This window comes from Indicator indicator, chromosome 13 (genome assembly GCF_027791375.1).
Source record: "Indicator indicator isolate 239-I01 chromosome 13, UM_Iind_1.1, whole genome shotgun sequence".
Classification (NCBI taxonomy): domain Eukaryota; kingdom Metazoa; phylum Chordata; class Aves; order Piciformes; family Indicatoridae; genus Indicator; species Indicator indicator.
The window spans coordinates 4,871,656-4,894,435 of NC_072022.1; the positions used below are offsets into that span (position 1 = coordinate 4,871,656).

Sequence of the window (22,780 nt, forward strand, 5' to 3'; positions counted from 1 at the left end):
TGCAGCTTGTAAAATAATTTAATTCCCTCTTGGGCCTCTCAGTCCTTCTCCAACATGGCCAAGGTCTCAGTGGTAAGCTTTCTTGCTTGGGGATGAAGTACAATAGCGAACTTGTTCTGCATAGAAAAGAAAATGGCAAGAAATCTTCCCTGAGATAAGGTAGTTATTAGGGTAGTGAGTTGTTCTTAGAGGAAGTTTTTCGCTCTCCTTCAAAAAGTGTTTATAAGGTCAGTGTATTGTATGAGGATTAGGTTTTCTTAAAAAATAAAGAATTCCTCTAAGGAATGTCTTTCTGGTGCAAGTAACTTGAAATTCTTGGGAGATGAGTTTACTGCTTCACATACAGTAAAAAAAAAAGAAATCTATTAGAAGACATCTATATTTTGGTGCTTCTTATTCATCTGCAGGTGTAAGTAGTGTCCAGACTCTGGTCTTGCTAATGTTGGAGTTAGCTCACTTTCACAGCTAGAATGGAGACATCTTCTATCTGATGTTCCAAGTGCCTTCTGAAGTCCTTTTGAAGGATAAAGTAATTTCTGACTCACTGGGTAGGATTTTTACCCCTTCCGTTCTCCTCACTAAGAGCAGTGTGAAGTATTTTCACACTATTTTCATATTGGGGATAAGGAAGAGTGGGTGGCATGGAGATAGTCCTGTCTGAATACTCATCAAATGACACTAGCTTTGATTAGGCTGCTGCTTCAGTGTAATGGTAGTAGAAAGTGACCTCACTGTTTGTAGAAAGTGGGGGTGGTATTCATCTCATGTTGCCATTGGGATTGTGAATATTGATTCTGAAGCTGAACAATAGTATTTGGAGGCGAAGTGGTTACGGAGTTCATTTTTCTACTACGCATGTGAAAACTGCCAGGTACTTTATAACCTTTCTGGACAGTCTGTTCTAATGTGCATATGGTGGAAGACAATGATTTGGGGGGTCATGTATTTGGAAAATGCGGGGCAGCTCTAGGGCAAAGGCCATGTGTGTTTAAGATGTGATATGAACACTGTCTGGGTATGCTCAGGTGCTTGCTTTTTTTTGCCAATCTTTCTGACTCTTTGATTAGCAACTGGGCAGGTACAAGTTTTCCACAGAACTTTTGAAGTAGTAGCAGTGTGTGGCTGCTGCAGAGCTGGTGTTGGGCCTAAGCAAAGTGCCTCAGAATCTCCTTTGCTATGGAATGTGGCCTAGAAACTCTGGAGTGAAAAGAGTAGAACTAAGCTGGAGCTGATGAGTCCTGACAGCACGAGCTGTGCAGTCAGGTGTCCTTGTAGTTGTGTCCCTGGCTCTGCTAATACGATCTAGAGATAGGGGAGCTGATTGTGTGCAGAGCAGTGTCTTTGTTAGCAGGATTTACCAGCTCGAACTCTGACCTTGTAAAAGCAGCTATATCTTCTGGACCCAAACTGCCTTTGAAATTGGTATACTGGCAGCATAAAATTCTTTTAACCTACAGAGATTAATGAATAATACTGACGTAAGTGCTGAATTACTGAACAAAGCTATAACTAGCTTACATAAGGGAACAGTTTCCAAATCTTTCTTCCTGTGGTGAGTGTTATGTTTTGGAACATAGTTTTGTTGTGTGGTAATCTGTAGTTCTTTGCACTGTCAGCATTATGTTTGGTGCATAACTGAGGATATCTTATTAGGGGGAGGGAGACAAGAAATGTAATTTGGCATATGCTAAAATCCTGAAAGGTAATACCTCATTAGAGCTTTTTAAATGATACTGATGTGCAGTCTTCCTATGGAGTGGTGTATCTGGGGCTAAATAGGAGTGCCATAGATCTGGTAGTGTGCCTTTTCCTAGCATCTACCAGAGGTATTTGTCATGTTACAGCTTTTCCTTGCCATGCTGCCCTGAGTGCATACAAGGGCAGGTGACTTCTTGAGCAAAATCTTAATTTTGCTGGCCTCAGTGAATTTTTATGATGCAAACTTGCGTGACTCTGCTAGCAGGAGTTTCTGGAGTCTGGTGGCTCTGTGTTGTGTAAGCAGAAAGCCTTTGTCTCTCCCATATCCACCTTCCCACACACACTGGAGATGTGTATCAGTGAAATAGTTATGCTGTGGTGAAGTGTTGTTTGGTAGCTGAAACATATGTCAACGGAAGAGACTTTCTCAGGCTTTCTGCAAAATTTGATGGATATTGGTGTTTTCCCTTCTTTATTGGAAATTTTCTTAGTATGCCTATTCTTCCCCACCTTCCCATCTCTATAAAAGAAACATACACAAAAGCCCCAAACAAAACAAACAAGAAGCAAACCAAAAGCTAAACATATGTAGAAAACAGGTAAGTTTCTGTTGTTCTTAGCCTTTAAGCCCTGCCTGAAACTCCTGAAAGCATGGGATGCTATTAGGAGGCTGCATGTTAAACCAGAAGCCTTTCTGGTCAAATCCTTCTGGAGTACCAGATGTGCAATGACTGGGATGAATTCTTTGTGCCTTTCTGCCAAAGGCACAACAAGGGTAATTACTCAAAATGTAGGACTACAAATGTAGAGTGTTTAGGAAACAAGATAGGTAGATGCAGTTGTTCTAGGAAAAAGTTTCTTCCTCAAATAGATTAGCTGCTGAATGCAGATTGAGGGAAACCAATGGCATGAAGAGAAATATAGGTGAAGGTGTTATTATAACGTGGAATATGCACTTGGCCCAATTTCTTCTTTCAATGATATATTTAAGTTGTGGCAACTTGCAGCTTCTGCCTTGCTACCTCATGGGTTTTCATTTAGGTCAGGGTGAGTAGGTTGAAGCTGGTTGTGATTCTCTTTCCCTCTTGCCTTCATGTTGTACTTACTGATCTAATTCTGAACTTCCAGTATCTAGTTGCCTAATTGACATCCCTTGCAGCACTGGAGCTTGTTGGCAGAGGACAGGTGCTGTTCTACCCAAACCAGTTGAAAAAAGGATTCATGAGCTTTTAAACTTCATGAAGATAACTGCTGGTTCTTGTTTTCCAGTTATTGCTACCTGACAAGAGAAAACTTTGCTTTCTTGTGGTACTCTGTAGCTCCCACAGTGTAGTATAGACCAGCAAAACTTCAGTGTCTTGCTTCTGTCAACCCTTCAATGAAAGCAGGCTTGCAAAAGCTGCATATGCTTGATCATTCTGACTTCAGTGCTGTCTTTGTTTCAGTTCAGTGCGGTTTTGATGCTGGGTTTTTTTTTTTCTCCTTTGTGTTACGTTGGTGAACCAGTGGGACATGGGGTAATTATGCTTTTCAGGGACAGTGGACAATGACTATGGATTGTTGGATGTGTTCCACTGTTTCTAGGGGCTTCTACATAACTTGAATGTTTACTCTTGGCTCCAGCTTGCCTGACTCTTCTCTGAACGGAGGATTTTGTTTAATAGAGCTTTGGTTATCAAAAGGAGGAGTAGAACAAGGCCTTTGGTGAGTGAACATAGCTTTTGAGCAGAGGCTTATTTGTGCAGAAAGGACAATATTAATATTAAATGGCTGAACAAGTGTGTCTCCAAGAAGATGGTGTGATGCAGGAGGATTTCAGAAAGAGACAGAATTTTTAGGCCTGGTACCTTAGTAGCAATGTTGTTAAACTTTGTGGCAAGTTGGGATCACTTCTTAGTGTATTGTCTGTAACAGCAAAGGAAGGAGTGATTTTTGTTAAATTGGAGTTTAAGATAAATCATAAGACTTGAACAGTAGCATCTTCTAAGTCAGCTTTGCAGTCTGATCTCTGTGGAGTAGTTAGAAGTGTTTTTGAAATACAGGCTCTTTGGAATATCAGATCATGTTTCTCAAAGCATAGATTCTGAAATTTTGCTGCTCTTGAAAATTACTTTTTTCTCAGTAGTATGTTTGTGTTAGAAAACTAAGAATAAAATTTCATGTTTAGTAGAGCACCTGGTTGCTTAAAGCTCAGTTTCATGCAGATCTATATGCCCTTGACTTCCTTTTTGCACTTGTTCCCCCATGTCCTGCTAGTAATTGGCTGGCTGAGAGTCAGTGCATACAGTAAGACAGGCAGAACACAGCACTGAAGCTTGTGTTGAAATGTGGCAACTGAAGTTGCTCATCTGATTTTTCTATATTTCCACTTATTTTTTGTCACCATTAATCTTTTAGTATCTCAAGTGTTGTCAAATTCAGATAGTTGGATTTAAGAGGTGTGATTAGCGGGGAGTAGTCAGGGTACTAAAGATGTAAGTGCTAAGCAATCATTCCCTGCCATATCTCAACAGCAAGTTATATATGGCTTAAATTTCCTTCATCTTTATCATGAGTGACTTTTAAATTGCTTTGAAATAAAAAATGTGACTACCTGATCAGTAAAATATTCACGTTTCTCACAGCAAGCATTTCTTTGCGTAAGATGCAGTACTCTTAGCAACTTACTTTAAGACTATGGAAAGATAACTGTTTCTAAATGTGAGTTCTGTCCTTGACAATTCTGTATGTTAATTCCAATTTGGATTTTATCCTATGATGTTTCACAGCATGCTGCCACTGTCTTTTTTTTGTAGATAGCTGAAAATTGTGTATTATGACTTGCTAGAAGCATAATCAATGCAGTATTGTGGGGCCCTGTCAAGTCAGATGATGGTAACAAAAGTATAGCTAGAAAGGGCATACAGGTCACAAGCAGACACAGACAGACAAGGGGCCTTTGATTGTGTTCTGAATGCTTGCTTGGAATGGCTGCTGATGTTCAAAGCATTGTGTGATACTTCATACAGAAGTAGACAAAACTCTTCCTTTCAACTGTTCTTGTGTGATATTACAGCTTCATGAAATTGGGCTGTCTAAAGGACTTGCCTGTATTTAAGACTTGTAAGAAATTGTACTTTCTCTGAGAGTTGTTTAGGTAAAGGAAAATGTCATTTGCATTTCTGGTCTGGCAAAGTAAATGTTTCAACTTGTTTGTACAGCCACTTGCTGTTGAACTCTGATACAATGAGAACTTGCTGAAGCCTGTGTGACTGTTGGGGTTCTTGAGCTTAATGCTGTGTGGTGGTGTGTGTTACCCATTAGTAATGCTTCTCTCTGTGCTACCACTAATGAGAAGCAATAAAGAGTGCCTGGCAGGTTTAATGAAATAAATTATAATAGTGACTTAAGGCACTGTTCAGTTATTACTGCTTTTGTGTTTAGGTATTTAGAAGAAATTAGTTGCTTTAGGAAATATTTCTGGAGGCTTGATTTCTGAAGTTTTGCAAAAATTGCAGTACAGTGCAGGAATTGATGCCTTTAAGAAGCTTGCATCATTTGAAACCAACAGTGTGTTGGTCCTCCTTCCTACCTACTTGCATATTCAGGGAGCTCTTATCTACTGTAGCTGGTAAATGATCTAAAGTCACACAGGACCTTGTTTTTTGCTTTCTCCTAGAAATTGTTTGTAACACCCAGTAAGGCTTAAGACTGATGTGGAATTGTTTGTTCTCTTTCCCCCGTATTTGGAATTCTTAAACGCTTTGGGGTAAAGGTGAGACAGCAGACTGGGAAGGAGAAAGGTGAAAGACTGGATTGTGGTTTGACTGTTGCTGTGAGTTGATCCCAGTACAGGTTTCAGTGGTACTAATGACATGGTAATTGTGATGAGTTTCTTTGATGTGACTTGGGTGGTAGGAGGAGGGGAAGTAATGTAATGGCCTGATGTGGGTGGGGAAGAGGACTTTTTTCTTCCTTCAATAGCATATCTTAGGCTGGGTGCAAGCTGATCATCACAGTACAGCCCTCAGTGTTATTCTGCTTGGTGCAGGGTCACATAGGGGCTGTTCTAACACTTGTGTTTCTGCTTATCTGAAATTGGGCACAGTGTACTTTCCAATCAAAATATGGAGAGACTACTGCTGGCCCACCTCAAGCTATCCACTGCAGATGGTCAAAGCTAGACCCATAGGTGTTCTGACTTTATGCATTTTGTCAGCAAAACGCAGTGCTTAGGTGCAAGATTGTTACCGCTAAAGTAGTGCTTCATGCTATTTATCTCAGGGTGTGAGAAGGACATTATCACAAAGCTTTTAGCTTCCCTTCTGTGAGAAACCAGTTTTGAAATGGCAGTCTACTGTTAGAGGGTAGCTAGTGTTTGGTATACGATTTGGGTGCATACCCAGGTTACTTGCAGAGCAGTCCTAAGTGCTTGAAGAAAATGTTTTAAGTGTGACAGCTCCTGTGGCTTGTTCAGTTTTGAGAAGTCACCTTTCTTAATCACAGATCAAAGCTGGACATACAGAGAATATTGTAAGTGCTTTAACTTTCATGCTTGCTCACAACTACAATTGGAAAGTTTAAACAGAGCAAGAATACTTCCCCCCCTGTTCTTATCCCTTCACCCAAATGAAATGTGTATGATTCCATAGAAACTGCATCATGGTAAGAAAGACTGTTTAAAAAGAATTCCTATACTCAGTAATTGTAAATACTAAACCTCAGGTCCTCTAAAAACCATCCTCTGGGTTTATGGCACATGGAATCTGTTTAAACCTAAGAAAAGTTAAGAGAATGTGTAGAATTAGGGGAAGGAGAAGAGTCTTAGAGATCACAAGTTGAAATCAGGTGCCTTGCCCATTTTTGAGTATATACTACAAATATTTTGTAAAAGCAGTGCTTGATGGTGAAATTAGATTCTGGAATTGGCTTGCCCTGCTGTGACAGATGGTCTTGCAACTTGAAGTATTTAGAGTAGTACATGGTGCACTAGGCAGTTGTTAAAGCAGCTCAGCTTGGAATGAAAAGCTTGCAGCCACACACTTTGTAATGGTTTAGTGTATTACAGTTGTAGATTTTGATAAGTTTCCAATTAGAATGCTTTGACTGATTAATCTGTGCTGTCTTTTTTTGTAAGGTGTGCAAACAGATTTGGCTAGGCCTATTTGATGACAGATCATCAGCAATTCCAGACTTCAGGGATCCACAGAAAGTAAAGGAATTTCTACAGGAAAAATATGAAAAGAAAAGATGGTAAGACAGCTTTATAGTTATAAAGATTGCTTCTATGACAAGAAGTGAAGATGGGCTGTTCTCATGTTCTGTGTTCTTTCCCTGTGTGCTCTTTGGGCTGGGTTGTACAGCTCTGAAGAAAAATTATATCAGGACTTTGTTCAGAGCTCCTACAGGAAACAGGAAAGACCAGCTATATATAAAGAAGTTTCTAAGTTTGTAATTCATATTGCTGAAACAAAAATGACTTGAGGCGATGTCAATGTAAAGAGAAGGCTTGTATTAGGAGGTAGAAGACACATATGGTTTGTATTAAATCAGTGCTATGAAATACTGATGACTTCAATTCTAGTCTATTTTTTAAAAATATCTGGCATATTTAAGTAAGGGGGATTCTGCAGACTACTGATAGAATTTGTGGCAGGGTCAGTGGTTAAAATAGCATGGCTGAGATCTCCAGTTCTCACACTTAACTCTTAGGAATGCTGAGTTGTTAACCTTGTCACAACCATTGCTCTTTTTGAACACAGGTATGTTCCTCCAGAGCAAGCAAAGGTGGTGGCATCAGTCCATGCATCCATATCTGGGTCTTCTGCTAGTAGTACAAGCAGCACACCTGAGATGAAGCCTCTCAAATCTCTCTTGGGAGAAGCTGCACCCACACTGCACTTAAACAAGGGCACACCTAGCCAAGTGAGTAGTGACAAAGCTGCAGAGCACAGAACTCTGCAGCAGGGTTTTCCTCTTTCAGTGGCACAAGAATTCTTGCAGTAGTAACTGCTGCCTGAAAGCATGATCTTGTGTATCTTGTTGAAGCATGCTGGTGTTTGCAAGTCAGATTCTGAAATAAGCTTGTTTCTATTGAACAAATAGATTTATTTTTTTTCCTTTCTTCTTAATTGTGTCGGTGTGAGCTGAAATTCCCCCCCCACCGACAATAACCAGGCTAGCTCAGTCTGGAAGCAAATAAAAAGCTGTATTTACAAGCAGAGTCTAAAATCTACAATGAAATGCAATGAATATGTACAAATATACAAAATTCACAACATTGACAAATATATACAATCAACAGAAAAGCACAACCGATCTCCCTTTGCTTCCCCCCAAGGGGACCCTCCCAAAGGGGCCTCTCTCTCCCAGGAGCTTCCCCCCCAGACCCCCCTGGACAGAGAAGCAGAGTTAGTTAAGCAGAAAGTTGTTAACTTAGCTGCCAAGGTCAGTGTGTTATCTTCAGCCAGAAGAGAAGAAGAAACAGCAGCCAGACAGCCCAGCAACTGCCCCCACTGCCAAACACAATGTGCCGAATGCCTACTTTGTTTTGGGTAATAGTTCTTAAACATTTCTCTCTATCCAATGGAAGTGTTTAGAACAATCGTTATTTTGCTTTCTTACACCCAATAGTGACTTATTTACATTCTTTCACTTTCTCTGTTCTGAACTTTGCAAGGAAAAATTAAAAAGACGGTTTCAAACCATCACATTAATTCTCTTCAGCAAGCAGGATTTTCCAGTGTGATTGATAAGTTCAACTGTATTTGCTTAAATGTCTCTGAAGTTCGAACCTAATGTGATATATTTTCATGTTTGTGGTGTGTTGGTTTTTTTATTTGAAACAGTGAAATACTGATTAGTAATGAATCTGTGGATGAAAAGCATGTGTTCATTATTACTTGCTGTGCCTCATGTAATTGTCTCATCAGGTGCCCTTCAGGAATGGTCTGTATGGTGTTCTGTAAAGCCAAACAATACTATAGACTGATTCTCTGGAGGAAGCAGGTTTTAGATAACCTGTAGAATACAGACAGCTCTGGATTGCACCTCTTAAAACTCAGAATAGAAATTTGCAGAGTGCAGCCTTGACTTGAAGTTATTAAATTTTTCTCTTCCCATACTGAATTTTAAACATGTTTTCAGAATGCAGTAAATGCCTGTTTTCCAACATGTAAAATTAAGTTTTATTGCATGTATTAGTACAGTATTTGCAATTTTAAATACATAATTTTGCAGTTGCTTATGCATTATTGTTGTATTTCCTATTAATCCATGGAAATCTGTTGCAAAGTTCCTTTAAAACCACCATAGTAGCATAAACAGATTTTCCTGCTCATATTGCAGCAGGAAGGTCCATGCTATATGCAGCATCATGAAACTGAGGAATAAATGGCTTGTTAAATATGTTTAGTCTATTTTTCTAGTGTTTGGCAACAGTCAGTTTGGTAAAACACTTTTGTATTAGCTAATTGAAATGTTGTTTGTAGTCTCCTGTTGTAGTTCGATCTCAAGGACAGCAGCAACAGGAAAAGAAACAATTTGACCTCCTCAGTGACCTTGGCTCAGATATCTTTGCTGCTGCTCCTCCTCAGTCACCTGCTACAGCAAATTTTGCTAATTTTGCACACTTTAACAGTCATACAGGTAAGTATTCTGTGCAATGTGTCCCTGTTAATTATATAAAACATAGGGTTTTTTTTCTATGACTTCAGACTTAATTTCACAAGGTACATAGAATTGAGAATGTTGCTTTTTTTTCAAGATTTCCTTTTGGTTTTTATAAGGATAGGTTGAAGACACAAAGGCTGATAATCCTTTCAGAAGTGAGAGCTGCAATAGCTCTTTTCTGTGAGAGATATATATGATTAGACTCTGCCTATTTGAAATTTGTTGGGGAGAGTGAGGGGATGAGTAACAGAAGGTAGGGAGAAGCTGATTTGAGACCTTCAATTTTCTCTCTGAAAATTATTAGGAAGAGCATTCATGGAAAGAAAGCAGATACAGAAACTTTAAAGGAGTTCAAATGCATTGATGAACTGTCAGTTGGTTAAAAGAAAAGCCAAGGCTTCCTCAGTTTAAAGAATGACCTCCTCCTTTGTGTGTGTGTCTATAAGAAAACCAAATGCTACCCATGTTGGTAGTACTCTAGTTTGAAGAATACACATGCTTTGAGCACATGTATTGACTGAGGATGAGGGCAGACCTTAAATTCTTCAAGGATGACTTAAGTAAAATATCTGGAGCCCCCAGTTTTCGGTGGAGGATATTGAGCCATGGAAATCTGTCCTAAAGAAAGTTGATTCTGTGGTCACTGAAGTATGTTGTTGCTAATTTGCATTGTAATTGTGGGGAAGTACTTTTGCAGGCCCTGTCTGACTGGGCTTTTCATCTGTTTTTTTTCTGAGGGAAACTGATGCTACTAAGCCAATAGGAGTAAGAGATTTCTTGCTGAAATTGCTCTGAAATTGTTGACAGCTGGGAGGAAACATGATGGAGGGGAATTAAAAGGCACACCTAAGGAATGGAGCAAATAATCAAGGCTTCCTCAAAGCTAACTTCTAGTACAAAAATGTTGTGAAATAATTGTGATACAGTTACAAATACAAATTGTAATACAAAATATGAATTGCCTTTGGAGAGTGTTTTGTAAAATACTTAAAACAGAATTTCAGGTTAATCACCCCTTTGGAGGCATATTTAACTGGGATAACTTGTGCTGACTAACCAGTGCTGTACAGTGTTACTGAAGAAGCTGTGGACAGTGGATTCTTTTTAATGACTTTCCTTTACAAACTTGTTGCTGAATGATTCTGTGTTTATATCCACTCAACTACTCTGAGTTTCAGGAGGTAAAAATTCCCTTAAATTGGTATTTCAGTACTGTATTCCAAATCCAGGCAAAATTCCACTGCATCTCTGCTGGGCAGTTTCTAAAAGGATTAGAAAGTAGTAGAGCATTCCAGAATATATACAGTGTTACAGAAGAGCCCCTTAATTTCTTGGTGAATTAAGACTGCAAATCAAAATCAAGAGGAATACTCGGCTGTGAGTAGTTGGATGTTTTGGCAATTAACCATTGTGATCTCCATGGCTGTGTAAATTGTAGAACCCAAAACATTTTCAGATCTGGTAATAGGTTCCTAAAAGACAAAACCCATTTTCTGAGCACACAATAGCTGATTGTGTATTGCAGGCTGCTTTGTCAAGGTGTTTGCTGCGGTAAAAGACTTCTGAGGCTTGTTCTGTGTGTAGTAACCGCAGGGCAGTGTTAACTGAAACTTGTAACTGTTACAAACTCTTCCTTGTGGAATTCAGGCAGTCTTGATCAGTCTCCCAGCTTGGGCTAAAATGAGTTTTCAGTGCTCATTTAAGGAACTGTATAAACACATACTTTTTATTCACTGCAGCAGAGAATGGAAGAATGTTTGCTTAGTTCAGCACCACTTTGATAATGTTTAGGGTGTTACTGTTTTAGGGCTTGCTTTTAGCTGTGCCTCCAGGGAATGGACTCGTCTCTTTCCTTTCATATACACAATGATTAACTGAAGAAATAACTGGAAAGTGAGAGCAAATTTAAGTCTTCCAGTATAAGTGACTGTTTCTGTAACCAGGGCAATATTCATGATGTCCTGCCAACTAAGACGGCTCAGGACACTTGCATGTTGAAATGGACACATGCTTACCTTACATTTACCATCTGTGTTTAATTTACCAAGTTCTGTGGCTTCTGCAGAATGAGGTTGTGAAGGTGGTGGTAGATCACTGTGCTCTACCTGCAGTTCACAGACTGGTAACAGTGACAACAAAGATAAATTTTTGGTATGTGTAAATTAAGAGAATAGTTGTGCACAAAAAGTTATGAAAGGGTGTAGTGACACAGCACAGCTCTGACGTGGGGAGCAATGGAGAAGAGGCCTTACCCAAAAGAAATAAAACAGTGTGACATAATTATTGTCCTGCAGAGAATTACTGGCAGTTTTGTAACTGAATATATGTGGACTTCCTGCTTTGTTTTGCAATGTTTCATGCTTTTATTCCACAGCAGGTAGTGCTGACCTCAAAGAAGAAATGGTGCAAAGGTTGGGAGGTAGCTTACATTGCCATGACCAGTATTGGCATACCTGAACTAGCTTTAGGCAGCTGGCTTTGTACTGCCTCACTGATCTGCATCACAACAGCAGCTGTAAATCTATGCAAAGCTGCAATCCATCGCAGCTGCTTAACCATTAGGGCCATTCTTGGGTTTCTGTGTGGAGAACTGAATTTTAGAGTTGACAGTGCATCCCTAAAAATACGATCTGCATGTTGTTTCAGGTACAGGATACAAGTCTTACTTGGTCTTCACCTTTGTTCCACTTTTGAATAGGTTTAAACTTTATTGTGTAAAGCAAGATACATCTGAATACTCTGCATAAGAGTTTTAACATAGGCTGTCTTGTAATCCATACCTTGTGTCAGCTGATGTGATGAAATTGTTACAAGTGGTCTGTAAGATAGTAGATTGCAGGTCTTAATCTAGCCTCACAAGGTAGATCATTTTAAGAATCTTGATTATAGTGTTCTGTGGTTGAAATGAAAAATATTATCCAATTCTGGGAGTGACTTTATGTACTTCATGCTGTATGGCCAACTAAGCATGGGTCTCCAAGTGGCCCCTACCCAACTGAAGCATCAGGGTGAAAGCATCACTTTAATTTTGAAATCAGGTGCAATGTAATTGTAAACCTGTGCCTCTTAAACATACCAGTTTAAAACCAAACAAACCCCAAAACCAAACCAACAAACAACCACCAAAACCCCCCACCAAAACAACAGGAAAAAAAGGCACAAACAAATACCTAAAAACCTACCAAACTGTGAAATTTGAATCTGAAGTCTGTAGGGTGCTGTTTGAACCAGTACAGGTGGTATAATAACAAACTATAATCCTTGTTTATAATAGCTGTTTGAATCTAGATGGGTGTTTAACTTTTATTTTCTCCTATAGTATGACACGAAAGGAAGGCGAAAGCTGAAATTCTGTTTGAAATTGCCTTGGATTTTATTTTGTGGATACACTCTAGGAATGCTATCTTCTTGACATTGGTATTGATTTCCATATTTCTGTACTCTGATCTAGTTTACTAGGAATGGAGTTTTCCAGTGAAATTAATTTACAAATCTAGTCAAAACTACTCAAGTGGTGTCAGACTAAATTGATCCAAGGAAGAAGCACCTTGTGTATCAGGAATTCAAATAGTCTGTGTTACAAGAATAGTTTCTAATTTTTATTCCCAAAGAAATGTTTGGTTAGTCCACAGATTCTAGTTTTGGAAGCAAGCATTTAGAATGATACCTGGTTTGGGTTCTACCGTTGTACATCTGGCATGTACATTCTGGCTGGATTTCCCTGAGCAGCCACCACTGCAAACACTCTAGGGTCAGCTCATGCAGTTGTGACGAGGGCAGAGGTAGTGTTAACTGATACAGCTCTGCAAAGGTGACTTGTGAAAGCTTGTTCTAAGACAACTTTCAGTTGTAGAATATCATGTTTGATTTTTTTTTTTTAATCTTTTTCACATTAAATGACAAGATAAGGGATAACCCTTGGAGGCTGTCACGACCATGGATTCAGTTGTTACATCTGTTTTTGTGTTGACTTCCCATATCATTAACATGTTTTGTTCCTTTGCGATTTACAGCGCAGAACTCTGCAAACGCAGGTTTTGCAAACTTTGATGCATTTGAACGGTCTAGTGGCTCGAGTAATTTTGGAGGTTTCCCCACAGCAAGTCAGTCTCCTTTTCAGCCCCAAAATACAGGTAGAACTCGTAGCACTTTTAATTAATACTTAATTGAAATAATTCTTACCTTTGTGTTGGAAGGTACTTGAGTTCATTTCTTGCATCTGCTTGCTTAATTGCAACCGCCCTATATGAAGCTCTGGGGAAACTCAAAATTAATTCCTTCTGTTTGGTGTTGATTTTCTTTTTCCTAATGCTGCTCAGAAGTCTGATTTATGGCACTATGTGTTTGTAAGCTCTACACCTGAAATAACTGACTAGAGTAAATGAGACTGCTTTTGATAAACATTGAATTGACTCTATCTGGTAAGAGAAATCTTTCAGTAGACCCAGAAGCACATTGCTGTACCAAAACCAAAGCGTGTCTGTGCATAGGTGTGACGCACGCTCTTCAGTGTGTTTGACTTCACGTGTAGAGCCTATTGCTAAGATTTATTTTGCTTTTCTTTAATTTGATCATGCTTTAGAACTTCTGCTTGAGCTTATACTTGCTGTTTGTTCTTTGGCTGACTGACTTTCTTTTCCTTTTGTTTTTTGTTTTTTCTTTTGAGTGTGGTGTCGTTTTAAACTTTATTTCAAATTTTCTTTCTCCCTTCTTATGTTAACTTTAACCCCCACACAATTTCTGGCTGTCCAGCGTTCAGAACGCTTTCATCTAGCTGCAGTTTTGGTGAATTTACTTCAGCTTTTCCTCTCCAGGCTGTACACAGTAAGTTCCACGCAGTGGAAAACTCAGCTCGCTTCATCTTGTGCCATTGTAGTATAGCATTCTCATTCCTGCCCTTGGGTGTGCGTTGACTTCCTGGTGATGCTGTTAGACAGTTGTGTGTTCTGTAGTGTGAGTGGAATCCTCAACCAACTGCTACAGAAAGTGATAGTTAATGGAACTACTCATTTAAATTTAACTTTGTGACTAGATTAAATTGTCTGGACATTGAAGAGATGGAAGCTCATGGTTCCATGTTTGAACTGAAGTTTAGTTGTCATCTTTAAAATCGATTGTTATGTATCTCTCTTGTCACTGGAGACTTGGCATAAGAAGACCTTTGTTACATATTTCCCCTCTCCTCTTTGCTCACCGGATGTAGTCTGAGAACAAAGAAACAAACTCTCACTAAACCTTGGCTTGGAATTGTACTATTTTGGACTTCTTGGCACCATTTTTTTGCTTAGACTGCTGACTGACATCTGAAACGGTGAAACATTATACCATCCAGTAAACACAAATTCGTTAGACATGCAACAGGAAAGTCTTCTGTAATTTTCAGTATTAAAGATTCAAACAAATACCTGCTTTTCTAGCAAAATGTGATTGAAATTAATAGCTAAGAAATAACTTACAGTTTTCCAGATGAAAGTATGACTGTAATTTAAGCTGTGGAAGTTTGGGGTGTTGGTGGGGGTTTTTCTTCCCCTGGATCGGCAGACTGAAAAATACTTAGGGGAGGGAGAATAAAATAACAGTAACCCAGTGTAACTTTGAATGAAATGGGAAAGGGTTTTAACCATTGTAGGGTGGGATAGGGGAATGCTGCCTCACAAAGAGGTGGGATTATTGTGCCATTACAGCTGGAAGGACTTTATCTAGCTTTGGAGTGTTAATCCTGTTCCACTTCATTTGTTACAGGTGGAAGTGCTGGATCGGTCAATGCTAACTTTGCTCACTTTGATAACTTCCCCAAATCCTTCAGTGCTGACTTTGGGGCCTTCAATGCTTCTCAGAGCAACACAACAACCACTGCAGCTAGTAAAGCTGCAGCGAATAAACCCAACCTCCAGCCAGCTGACAAATATGCAGCTCTTGCTAACTTAGATAATATCTTCAGTGCAGGGCAAGGTATTAACCTTTGTTCTTTAACATGCTTGTTCTCCATGTGTGTACTCACCACAGGGATGGCTGTATTGTTACAACAGTGACTGTATTTCAAATGTCCTTTCTCCAAGTTATCAGTGGAATTTCACCTCTGTGTACCCTTAATGTGTAAGGTGTAAGCTTTAAGACTAATACCACTCCTAAAGGATGTTATCAGTAGACTGCTTTTTGGAAACCTACTTTCTTTCAAGATAATAATAATTCTCATTGGAGATATCTAAATAATTATTACTGCCATGATGAAAATATAAAATATCGGTGCCAAAATCTATAGTGAAGGCTCTTGGATGGAGAGCAATAGTTGTTGCAGAGAGCTGCCGGAGAAGCTTTCTTGCTTCTCTGACACAAAGATTTGGCTGACTTTTTTTTTTTTAATTAACTCGTAGTAGTAATACTTCATGTTTAGTTGACTTTAAGTTAAGAAGAGAAAAATAGTTTATTCTTTAACTTGTCTTTTTTTCTTCTCATATGATGTAACAAAGCTTTGTTGGTTTGTAATATAGAACTTTGTTCTGAAATGGATTATTCGAGAGTTTGTATGTTGTCTAGATCAAGATGAAGGTAGTATTGAGTCATCATTTTCCAGGGAAGCCACATCCTCTTTGGAGCTTCAGAATATTTGTATAATCATGACACTTTCCTAAGAGCTAATGATTTGTTAAACATATTTTCCTGTATGTCTTAGTGCATGTTTAATTCTTGAGTCTGAGACTTGAGGGCTGGAACACCTCTGCTGAGAGGGTTAGGGTTGTTCAGGCTGGAGAAGAGAAGGCTCCAGGAAGACCTTAGAGCAGCCTTCCAGCATTTGAAGCAGGGCTACAGGGCAGATGGAGAGGGATTTGTTACGAAGGCATGTCGTGACAGGATGAGGGTTAATGGCTTCAAGATGGAAAAAGCTAGATTACAATTAGACATTAGGAGGAAACTTCATCATGAAGGTAGTGAGGCACTGGAACAGGCTGCCCAGAGAAGTTGTGGAAGCTCCAGCCCTGGAAATGCTGAAAGGCAGGTGTTGCATGGAGCCTTGATCAAGCTGCCCTAGCAGGAGGTGTCCCTGCGCAAGACAGGTTGAAACTAGATTATCTTCAAGATCCCTTCCAAACCAAACTGTTCCATGATTCTTCGATGATTCTATGACTTAAACTGCCCATGAGCTTTGATTTAGTTCTTTGTGGGGTAGAAAATAAAACAATCTTAATTGTTTTTAATCTTGTTTCTTTTCCTAGGTGGTAGTGAGCAAGGAAGTGGCTTCAGCACAGCTGTGTCAGCATCAGCAGGGCCTGCATTGTCAGCCCCGAATCAGTCAAGTCCACCTTCAGACAAGTACGCAGCTCTAGCAGAGCTAGACAGCGTGTTCAGCTGCACAGCAACCTCTAGTAACGCCTATACTTCCATCAGTAACGTCAGCAGGTACTTGTTAGGGGTAGCTGACTTAGCAGTGTGCAGAAAAGTAGCTTGGAGATGTTTCTCACATCTAGTTTTGTTTCTTCTCTAATTGGGGAAGCATTAAATGATTTTAGAGGTACTACCGCCACCACATCCTTTGTTTTAAATAATAGCAATACCCTCTGGTAGGGTGCTATAAGATAAAATTAAGAGCACTTTGTCAGCAGAGTGTTCTCTGCCCTTTTTAACTCATTACATGCTAAACCTGTTAGGTAGTAATGCTTTCCTGTACCGGATGCTTGCATGCACCCTGAAATTTATAGCATCATCCCTGGCAGATGAAACCTATTCAGATGTTTATAATGTACACAGTGCCAGCTGCTTCTTTCTTCAGATCATGAAATTAATAAATGCCAAATGCTTGCTATAGCTCTGCTTGGTGTTGAAAGTGCCTTTAAAACTTCTGCTTTGCAACCTCTCTGCTGATGGCCTCTGTTAAGTGTTCTTTCTCCCATTGTTGGTGAAGATGACTTCTCATTGCTCAGCACTAGTTGTGGTCTCCGACCCTAGCATCAAGGGCTTGGTTCCTGGCACCAATGAATTATATTGTATTTTGCAGACTGCACATAAACATTCCTTTCCGATTCTATGTGCCAGCAGTAACTGTAAGTTGTGTTTACTTGTGAAACAAGCAATTCTGACTTTACTGAATGTGTCAATTATTTTCAGCAATGCTTTTGGAACAGTACCCGTGGCTGCTACTGCACAGACACAGCCTGCATCTTCGAGTGTGCCTGCTCCCTTTGGAGGTATATAAGTGTTACTAACACCTTTTGTGGACTGTAAGCAGACATCTTACTCATTTTTAGCTGATAGTGCTGCACTTCAACACTAGTGATGAAGTGGCTGAAGGATGCCTAAAAAGTGCTATTGTGGTACATTTCTAAGCATTTTATTATCAATTCCAACTTTTCATGTAGTCTTAGATACTGATGTATCTTTGTATATAAAAAACCTGTATAAACTTAATGTGAGTCAGGCTGTTTTAAAAATACTTTATTAAATAAAATGTCTTTAATCTTTCAGCAACACCTTCCACAAATCCATTTGTAGCTGCCCCTGTTGCCCCAGTGGCACATCCAACAAATCCATTCCAGACCAATAGCCGAGGAGCAACAGGTTAGGAACATACCACTAATTGTTTGAGAATCTTTGTTTTGAGGCTTCTGTTGATTCTTTTCTTCATAGCTCTGTAACTTCTTTAAAGGTTTTCTCAAGTATTACTTGTCTCTAGTCTCTTTGACAAGTTGTGTTCATTGTAGAGAACAGTATTTATGGATAGGCTTTAGAAATCAGCTTTGGGGTTTTGAGAGGTGATGTTTTATATTGGGCTGAGTATGTTATTTTCCTGTTCTGGTCTAATCCTAGGACTTCAAATGATGGCCATGAAAAATGCTAATGCTGCCTAAGCTGTTTGTAGTCTGTGTATTACCAGTTGGGTACCTTCTGAGACTATAACCTTGGTTTTGAAGCATGCTTCAAGTTGTTCTGAGATGAGAGATCTTGAAAGCCCTACTGCTGTGCTGGCATTCTTGTTTTTTTAATTTCTTTATTTCCAAGTCCCTAAAACCCTCAAAACCAAAGAGCTGGAGCTAGAACCAGGAAAGAGAAGGCTTTATGACTGTTAGCTCCTTGCCAGTCTGCTTATTCAGTCCGTTGGTGGTGGTCTTTTTTTCTTTTGTAGCAGAAAAAAAATGTTTAAACTTAACAGTGACAAACTATGTTAATTTCCTGAGGGAGGATTCTGTAGAATCAATTCCATATCTCTTTTTGAAAAGGCAAACTTGTACTTTTTTTTAAATCCCTGAACATATCTTTAGGTGATTTCTAGATTATGCCAATTTTACTCTCCTGAGGCACTGGTAAATTTTGGCACTTTTAGCTCTTAAATGTAATTTCAGATTTAAATCCACTGGTGCATGCATTTTGACAGAGTTGTGCTTTGCTCAGGGTTCTACGCAGACTCAGTTAAACTTGGCAGAGTTAAAACTGAATTGATCATACTCACATCCTCCACTAAAATGAATTGTTTTCAGTCCCTTTTGAGATATGGTGGATTTAAAATTGGTCAGGTATTTTAATGTCCCAAGTACTCTTTCTAAATGCAATCCTATTCCTAACTGCACTGTTGTTGATAATTTTTAAGATCTTTAGATAAATTTATGGGAGCTCTGCCTTCAGCCACTGCCCTTGCCTTGCAGAGGTACCAACCCTTTTGCAGATAGTCTGATGTTAGGTACTAGTTATAGGGAGGATGAATGAGGAAAGATACTATTACACCACTTTCAGTGTAAGGTGTAAGATTGTAGCTTGTCCTTTAATGCTAAGCTTTCTTTCTGCATGAACTTTGCTTGTTTCTTACCTGGGAGATCTGTGTTGTAGCATTCATTTCTAATGGTTTTTGTAGCATGACAAGCGATAGATTAAGCGATGAACAAACTGGTACATATAGATGTGTATATTACTCTGTATAACTAAGACTTTGCTGTTGAAGAGTGTGTAAATGATTTGACATTGTCTGGTCTCTTTGTGGCTTCCATAAGGCCTCTCGGGAGCAATTCACTCTCACATATTTCCTCAGGCTCACTTTGGTAGGTTGCCACATTTGGTCTTGAGTTTCTTGTGGCTAGTCGTTCTTGCTTGTCCAAGCTCATTGATAGCTATCTGGTTCTCTGCACGCAGAATTTCAGCAGGCTTTCCAGCTTTTGAACTGGAGGGGCATGGGCTTTTGGCAACAGGGCCAGGAAAGAGAAGAGCACATGTAACCTACAGCAACTATAACAAAACCATTATCAATGTCCTCCATGGTTGCAATAAAACACTGACAAGTTGAGTGACTCTTGAAGGTTCTACCAACAGTAGCTTGATGCCTTTTGGGATATCTCAAGTCTGCTTATTTTACTCTGCTGTTTGCTGTTTTAGCAAGATTTCCTATCAAATAGCTTGGTTACTGCCTGATAGCGATGTTGGTACGTTAGTTTTGTTGTGTACTTTGTCAACAGTTTACTTGTATAAAGTTTTGCCCTTAAATACTCTTGGGGAAAAAAATTTTGAATTAAGATACATTTGTTAAATAAATTTTAAACAGTTGAGCTTGCCTACAATCTTCTAATGTTTCCAAAAAATGCTCTCTGACGTTGAACTAGAACAAAATGCCTGGTGTGTGTACGAAACCCCACTATGTGCTGCTTCCCCTTCCAAGAATTCCTCCTAAAAGACTGAATAATGGTTTTGTTACTACATTTTTACACTTGATGTGCTGCTATTTATTTGCTGGAGGCATGTGGAATTGCATATGAGCTGTGTGATCATAACTTCAAATGTTCAGCAGAGAATCAGATGTAAAGTTCTGGGTGTTTTTATTTGTTATTGTAAGTCTACCCTCAACAGTAAGAGCATTTGCAGTAGGAACTTTGTGCGAATACTGTGCATGGTGAGAATTTCCTTTGAAGTGACATTGAGGATGGGATGGAGCAAGGGGATGCATGTATTCCTTATGGTTTAGTTGTTGACTTTTAACTTCCTGTTATGTGGCCTGAAGCAGGAAGATCCTTCAATGCTTTTCTCAGAAGGAGAAAACCAGAGGGGTTTGTGCTGCCTGAAAATGCTTGCTTTTGATGTGGACAGACTTCTACAAAAAAACCCTTGGGAAAGCATATGATCACATAGAATAAAAAAAAATAAATTTCCTTCTCCAAGTATCTGAATGTGCTGGATCTAGTACATTTTAAATTACTCTATTTCTAAAGTGACAAAGTAAATTATGCACTTAACTGGTAGTGATCCAAGCTATAAAATCAGCTCAGTGGCTGTAGAAGTTGAACCTAACTTCTTTATGGTCATTGAAGCATTATGAGACTTTAAGAAAGTTAAAGTGGCATTATAGTAATGTCTCATATAAAAAAGGTCATTTCTTGTAAGTAACAGTGTTAACTGTTTTTTTTTGCCTGCCAGCAGCAACATTTGGTACTGCATCCATGAGCATGCCTGCAGGATTTGGAACTCCTGCCCCCTACAGTCTTCCTACTAGTTACAGTGGCAACTTCCAGCAGCCCACGTTTCCAGCCCAGGCAGCTTTCTCTCAACAGACTGCTTTTGCTCAGCAGCCAAATGGTAGGTCTGTGGGTTGCAGATAATCCTGTTTAGAAATGGAAATGTGAAGATAATGATTTGTCTGTGGGCTAGCAGTAATGGCCATGTATTTCTATGTGAACCTAGTAATACTGTTGGTGAGGGGTTCTGTGCTCTGAGCCTCCTGACTTGGCTGTGTGCAATGACATGACTGAATTTGTACCGTAATCTGATCCTGAAACTGCAGGTATTCCCAGGCTTAAAGGCGTTAAATGCAAGAGAGATTGTCTTAATTTTTCAGTGTCTGCAACCGATTATAACACATTTTCTTACCTTAAAGTACAGGCAAGAGAAAATGGGAGAGCGTTTCCCCCTAAATTTAAATGATGAGATAACAGTGACTGAACTGTGTATGTAGCAATTGGGAGCGGATTAGCTCCTAGCAGTTGAAGCCAAACACAAAGCTCAGTTCTATGGTTTCACACTTAGATTCCTGACAGTATTAAAGTGGGATCGATCCTGCTGATGGTGCAGGCCAAGCTTCCACTTATGTGGGAGCTGCAGCAAAGAACTTCAAAGACAGGTTACTAGAATTAATATTTTTCATTTATCTTTCCCTGGAGCAGGTTTTGCTGCATTTGGCCAGGCAAAGCCTGTAGTAACTCCTTTTGGACAAGTTGCAGCTGTTGGAGTACCTAGTAACCCTTTTATGGTGAGTTGTTGCATGATACTAACTTCTGTCTGAAGTGTAATCTTTAGTGCTTCACTTAGAGACACAGATTTTATGATGATGAGGGTGTGGTTTTGCTTCAAGTAAGGGATAGCAGCATGTGAACCTCCTAAACACAAGCTGGTGTTATCATGCTACAGTATTTGTAAGCTCTTCAAATCAAACCAGAGGTATTTGTATACTGTTCTCTGGCATCAGGCTCATTTCAGAGACCACCAAAGAAAGTGAAAGCTGCAACATAAACCACAAATATCCTAATAGGTTGCTTTCTTCTTTCTGTATCCTTAATTTATGACTTACAGTGAGGAAAATGATCTTGAATGCTTATTTTCTTTCTTTTCATTTCCCTAGGCTGGTGCACCAACAGGACAATTTCCAACAGGAAGCTCATCAAACAATCCTTTCTTATAGCCTTATAGACACTTTACCCAAAAGAACTCTTACGTGGTCACATAACATCTCTGCGCCTCTTGCACTGTTGTCTTGTTTCACTGATATTAGCTTTAAACACAAATGAAGTCTTTAAGAAGTAAAAATAAAAGCCTGCATTGTGTACCTTTAAAAAAAAAAGAAAAAAGGAAAAAAAAAAAGGTTTAAACCCCCTCCCCATAAAAGACACAAACCCCAAGAAAGTCAACCCCCCACCAGGTAATAACGTGCAAACCAGAGGGCTGTGGTAACATCCTTGAACCTGTGAGCTGGCAGGTGAAGAGTAGCGGTATCATGTATATTGAAATTGGCTAATAAGTTATTGCAGATACCACATTCATTATGCTGCAGTACTGTACATATTTTTCTTAGAAAATAGCTATTTGTGCATATCAGTATTTGTAACTTTAACACATTGTTATGTGAAAAATGTTACTGGGAAATAGATCAGCCACTTTAAGGTGCTGTTGTATCTCTTGGAAGGAATGAACTGCATCATTTTAACCGTTGGCATTGGAAGTCACAAAAGTTCAACTGAAGGTTTGTTCATTTCTCAAAACGTTTTCCTTTCCTAAGAGCTCTTCTATTTATACATGCCTAAATCTCTAATGTTAGAGGGATACCTGTCTGCATAATAAAGCTGATCATGTTTTGCTACAGTTTGCAGGTGAAAAAATAAATATTAGCAAAAACAATTGTGTAGCATTACTTTTGTGGAGTAGTATCTTGTTGGGTTGCAATGAGCATACTTTAGAGTCTTGTACACAG

At 39.2% G+C, this 22,780-nt stretch overlaps 1 protein-coding gene across 4 annotated transcripts in view; it reads left to right on the plus strand.

The window, feature by feature from the left end:
* AGFG1 (ArfGAP with FG repeats 1) overlaps positions 1 to 22,123 on the plus strand; it is a 33,491-nt gene extending 11,368 nt beyond the window's left edge. The window contains exons 3-14 of one of the 4 annotated variants that reach the window (XM_054385839.1): positions 6,815 to 6,930; positions 7,440 to 7,602; positions 9,168 to 9,324; positions 13,362 to 13,481; positions 14,101 to 14,172; positions 15,091 to 15,300; positions 16,563 to 16,746; positions 17,452 to 17,531; positions 17,809 to 17,901; positions 20,737 to 20,895; positions 21,480 to 21,565; positions 21,935 to 22,123. In XM_054385839.1, coding sequence (XP_054241814.1) covers positions 6,815 to 6,930; positions 7,440 to 7,602; positions 9,168 to 9,324; positions 13,362 to 13,481; positions 14,101 to 14,172; positions 15,091 to 15,300; positions 16,563 to 16,746; positions 17,452 to 17,531; positions 17,809 to 17,901; positions 20,737 to 20,895; positions 21,480 to 21,565; positions 21,935 to 21,994 — 1,500 coding nt within the window. In that variant the 3' untranslated portion in view covers positions 21,995 to 22,123. Of the gene's footprint in view, positions 1 to 6,814; positions 6,931 to 7,439; positions 7,603 to 9,167; positions 9,325 to 13,361; positions 13,482 to 14,100; positions 14,173 to 15,090; positions 15,301 to 16,562; positions 16,747 to 17,451; positions 17,532 to 17,808; positions 17,902 to 20,736; positions 20,908 to 21,476; positions 21,566 to 21,934 lie in introns of all 4 variants that reach the window. The other 3 variants (XM_054385842.1, XM_054385840.1, XM_054385843.1) reach the window with 3 other exon arrangements.
* The last annotated feature ends 657 nt before the right edge of the window (positions 22,124 to 22,780 follow it).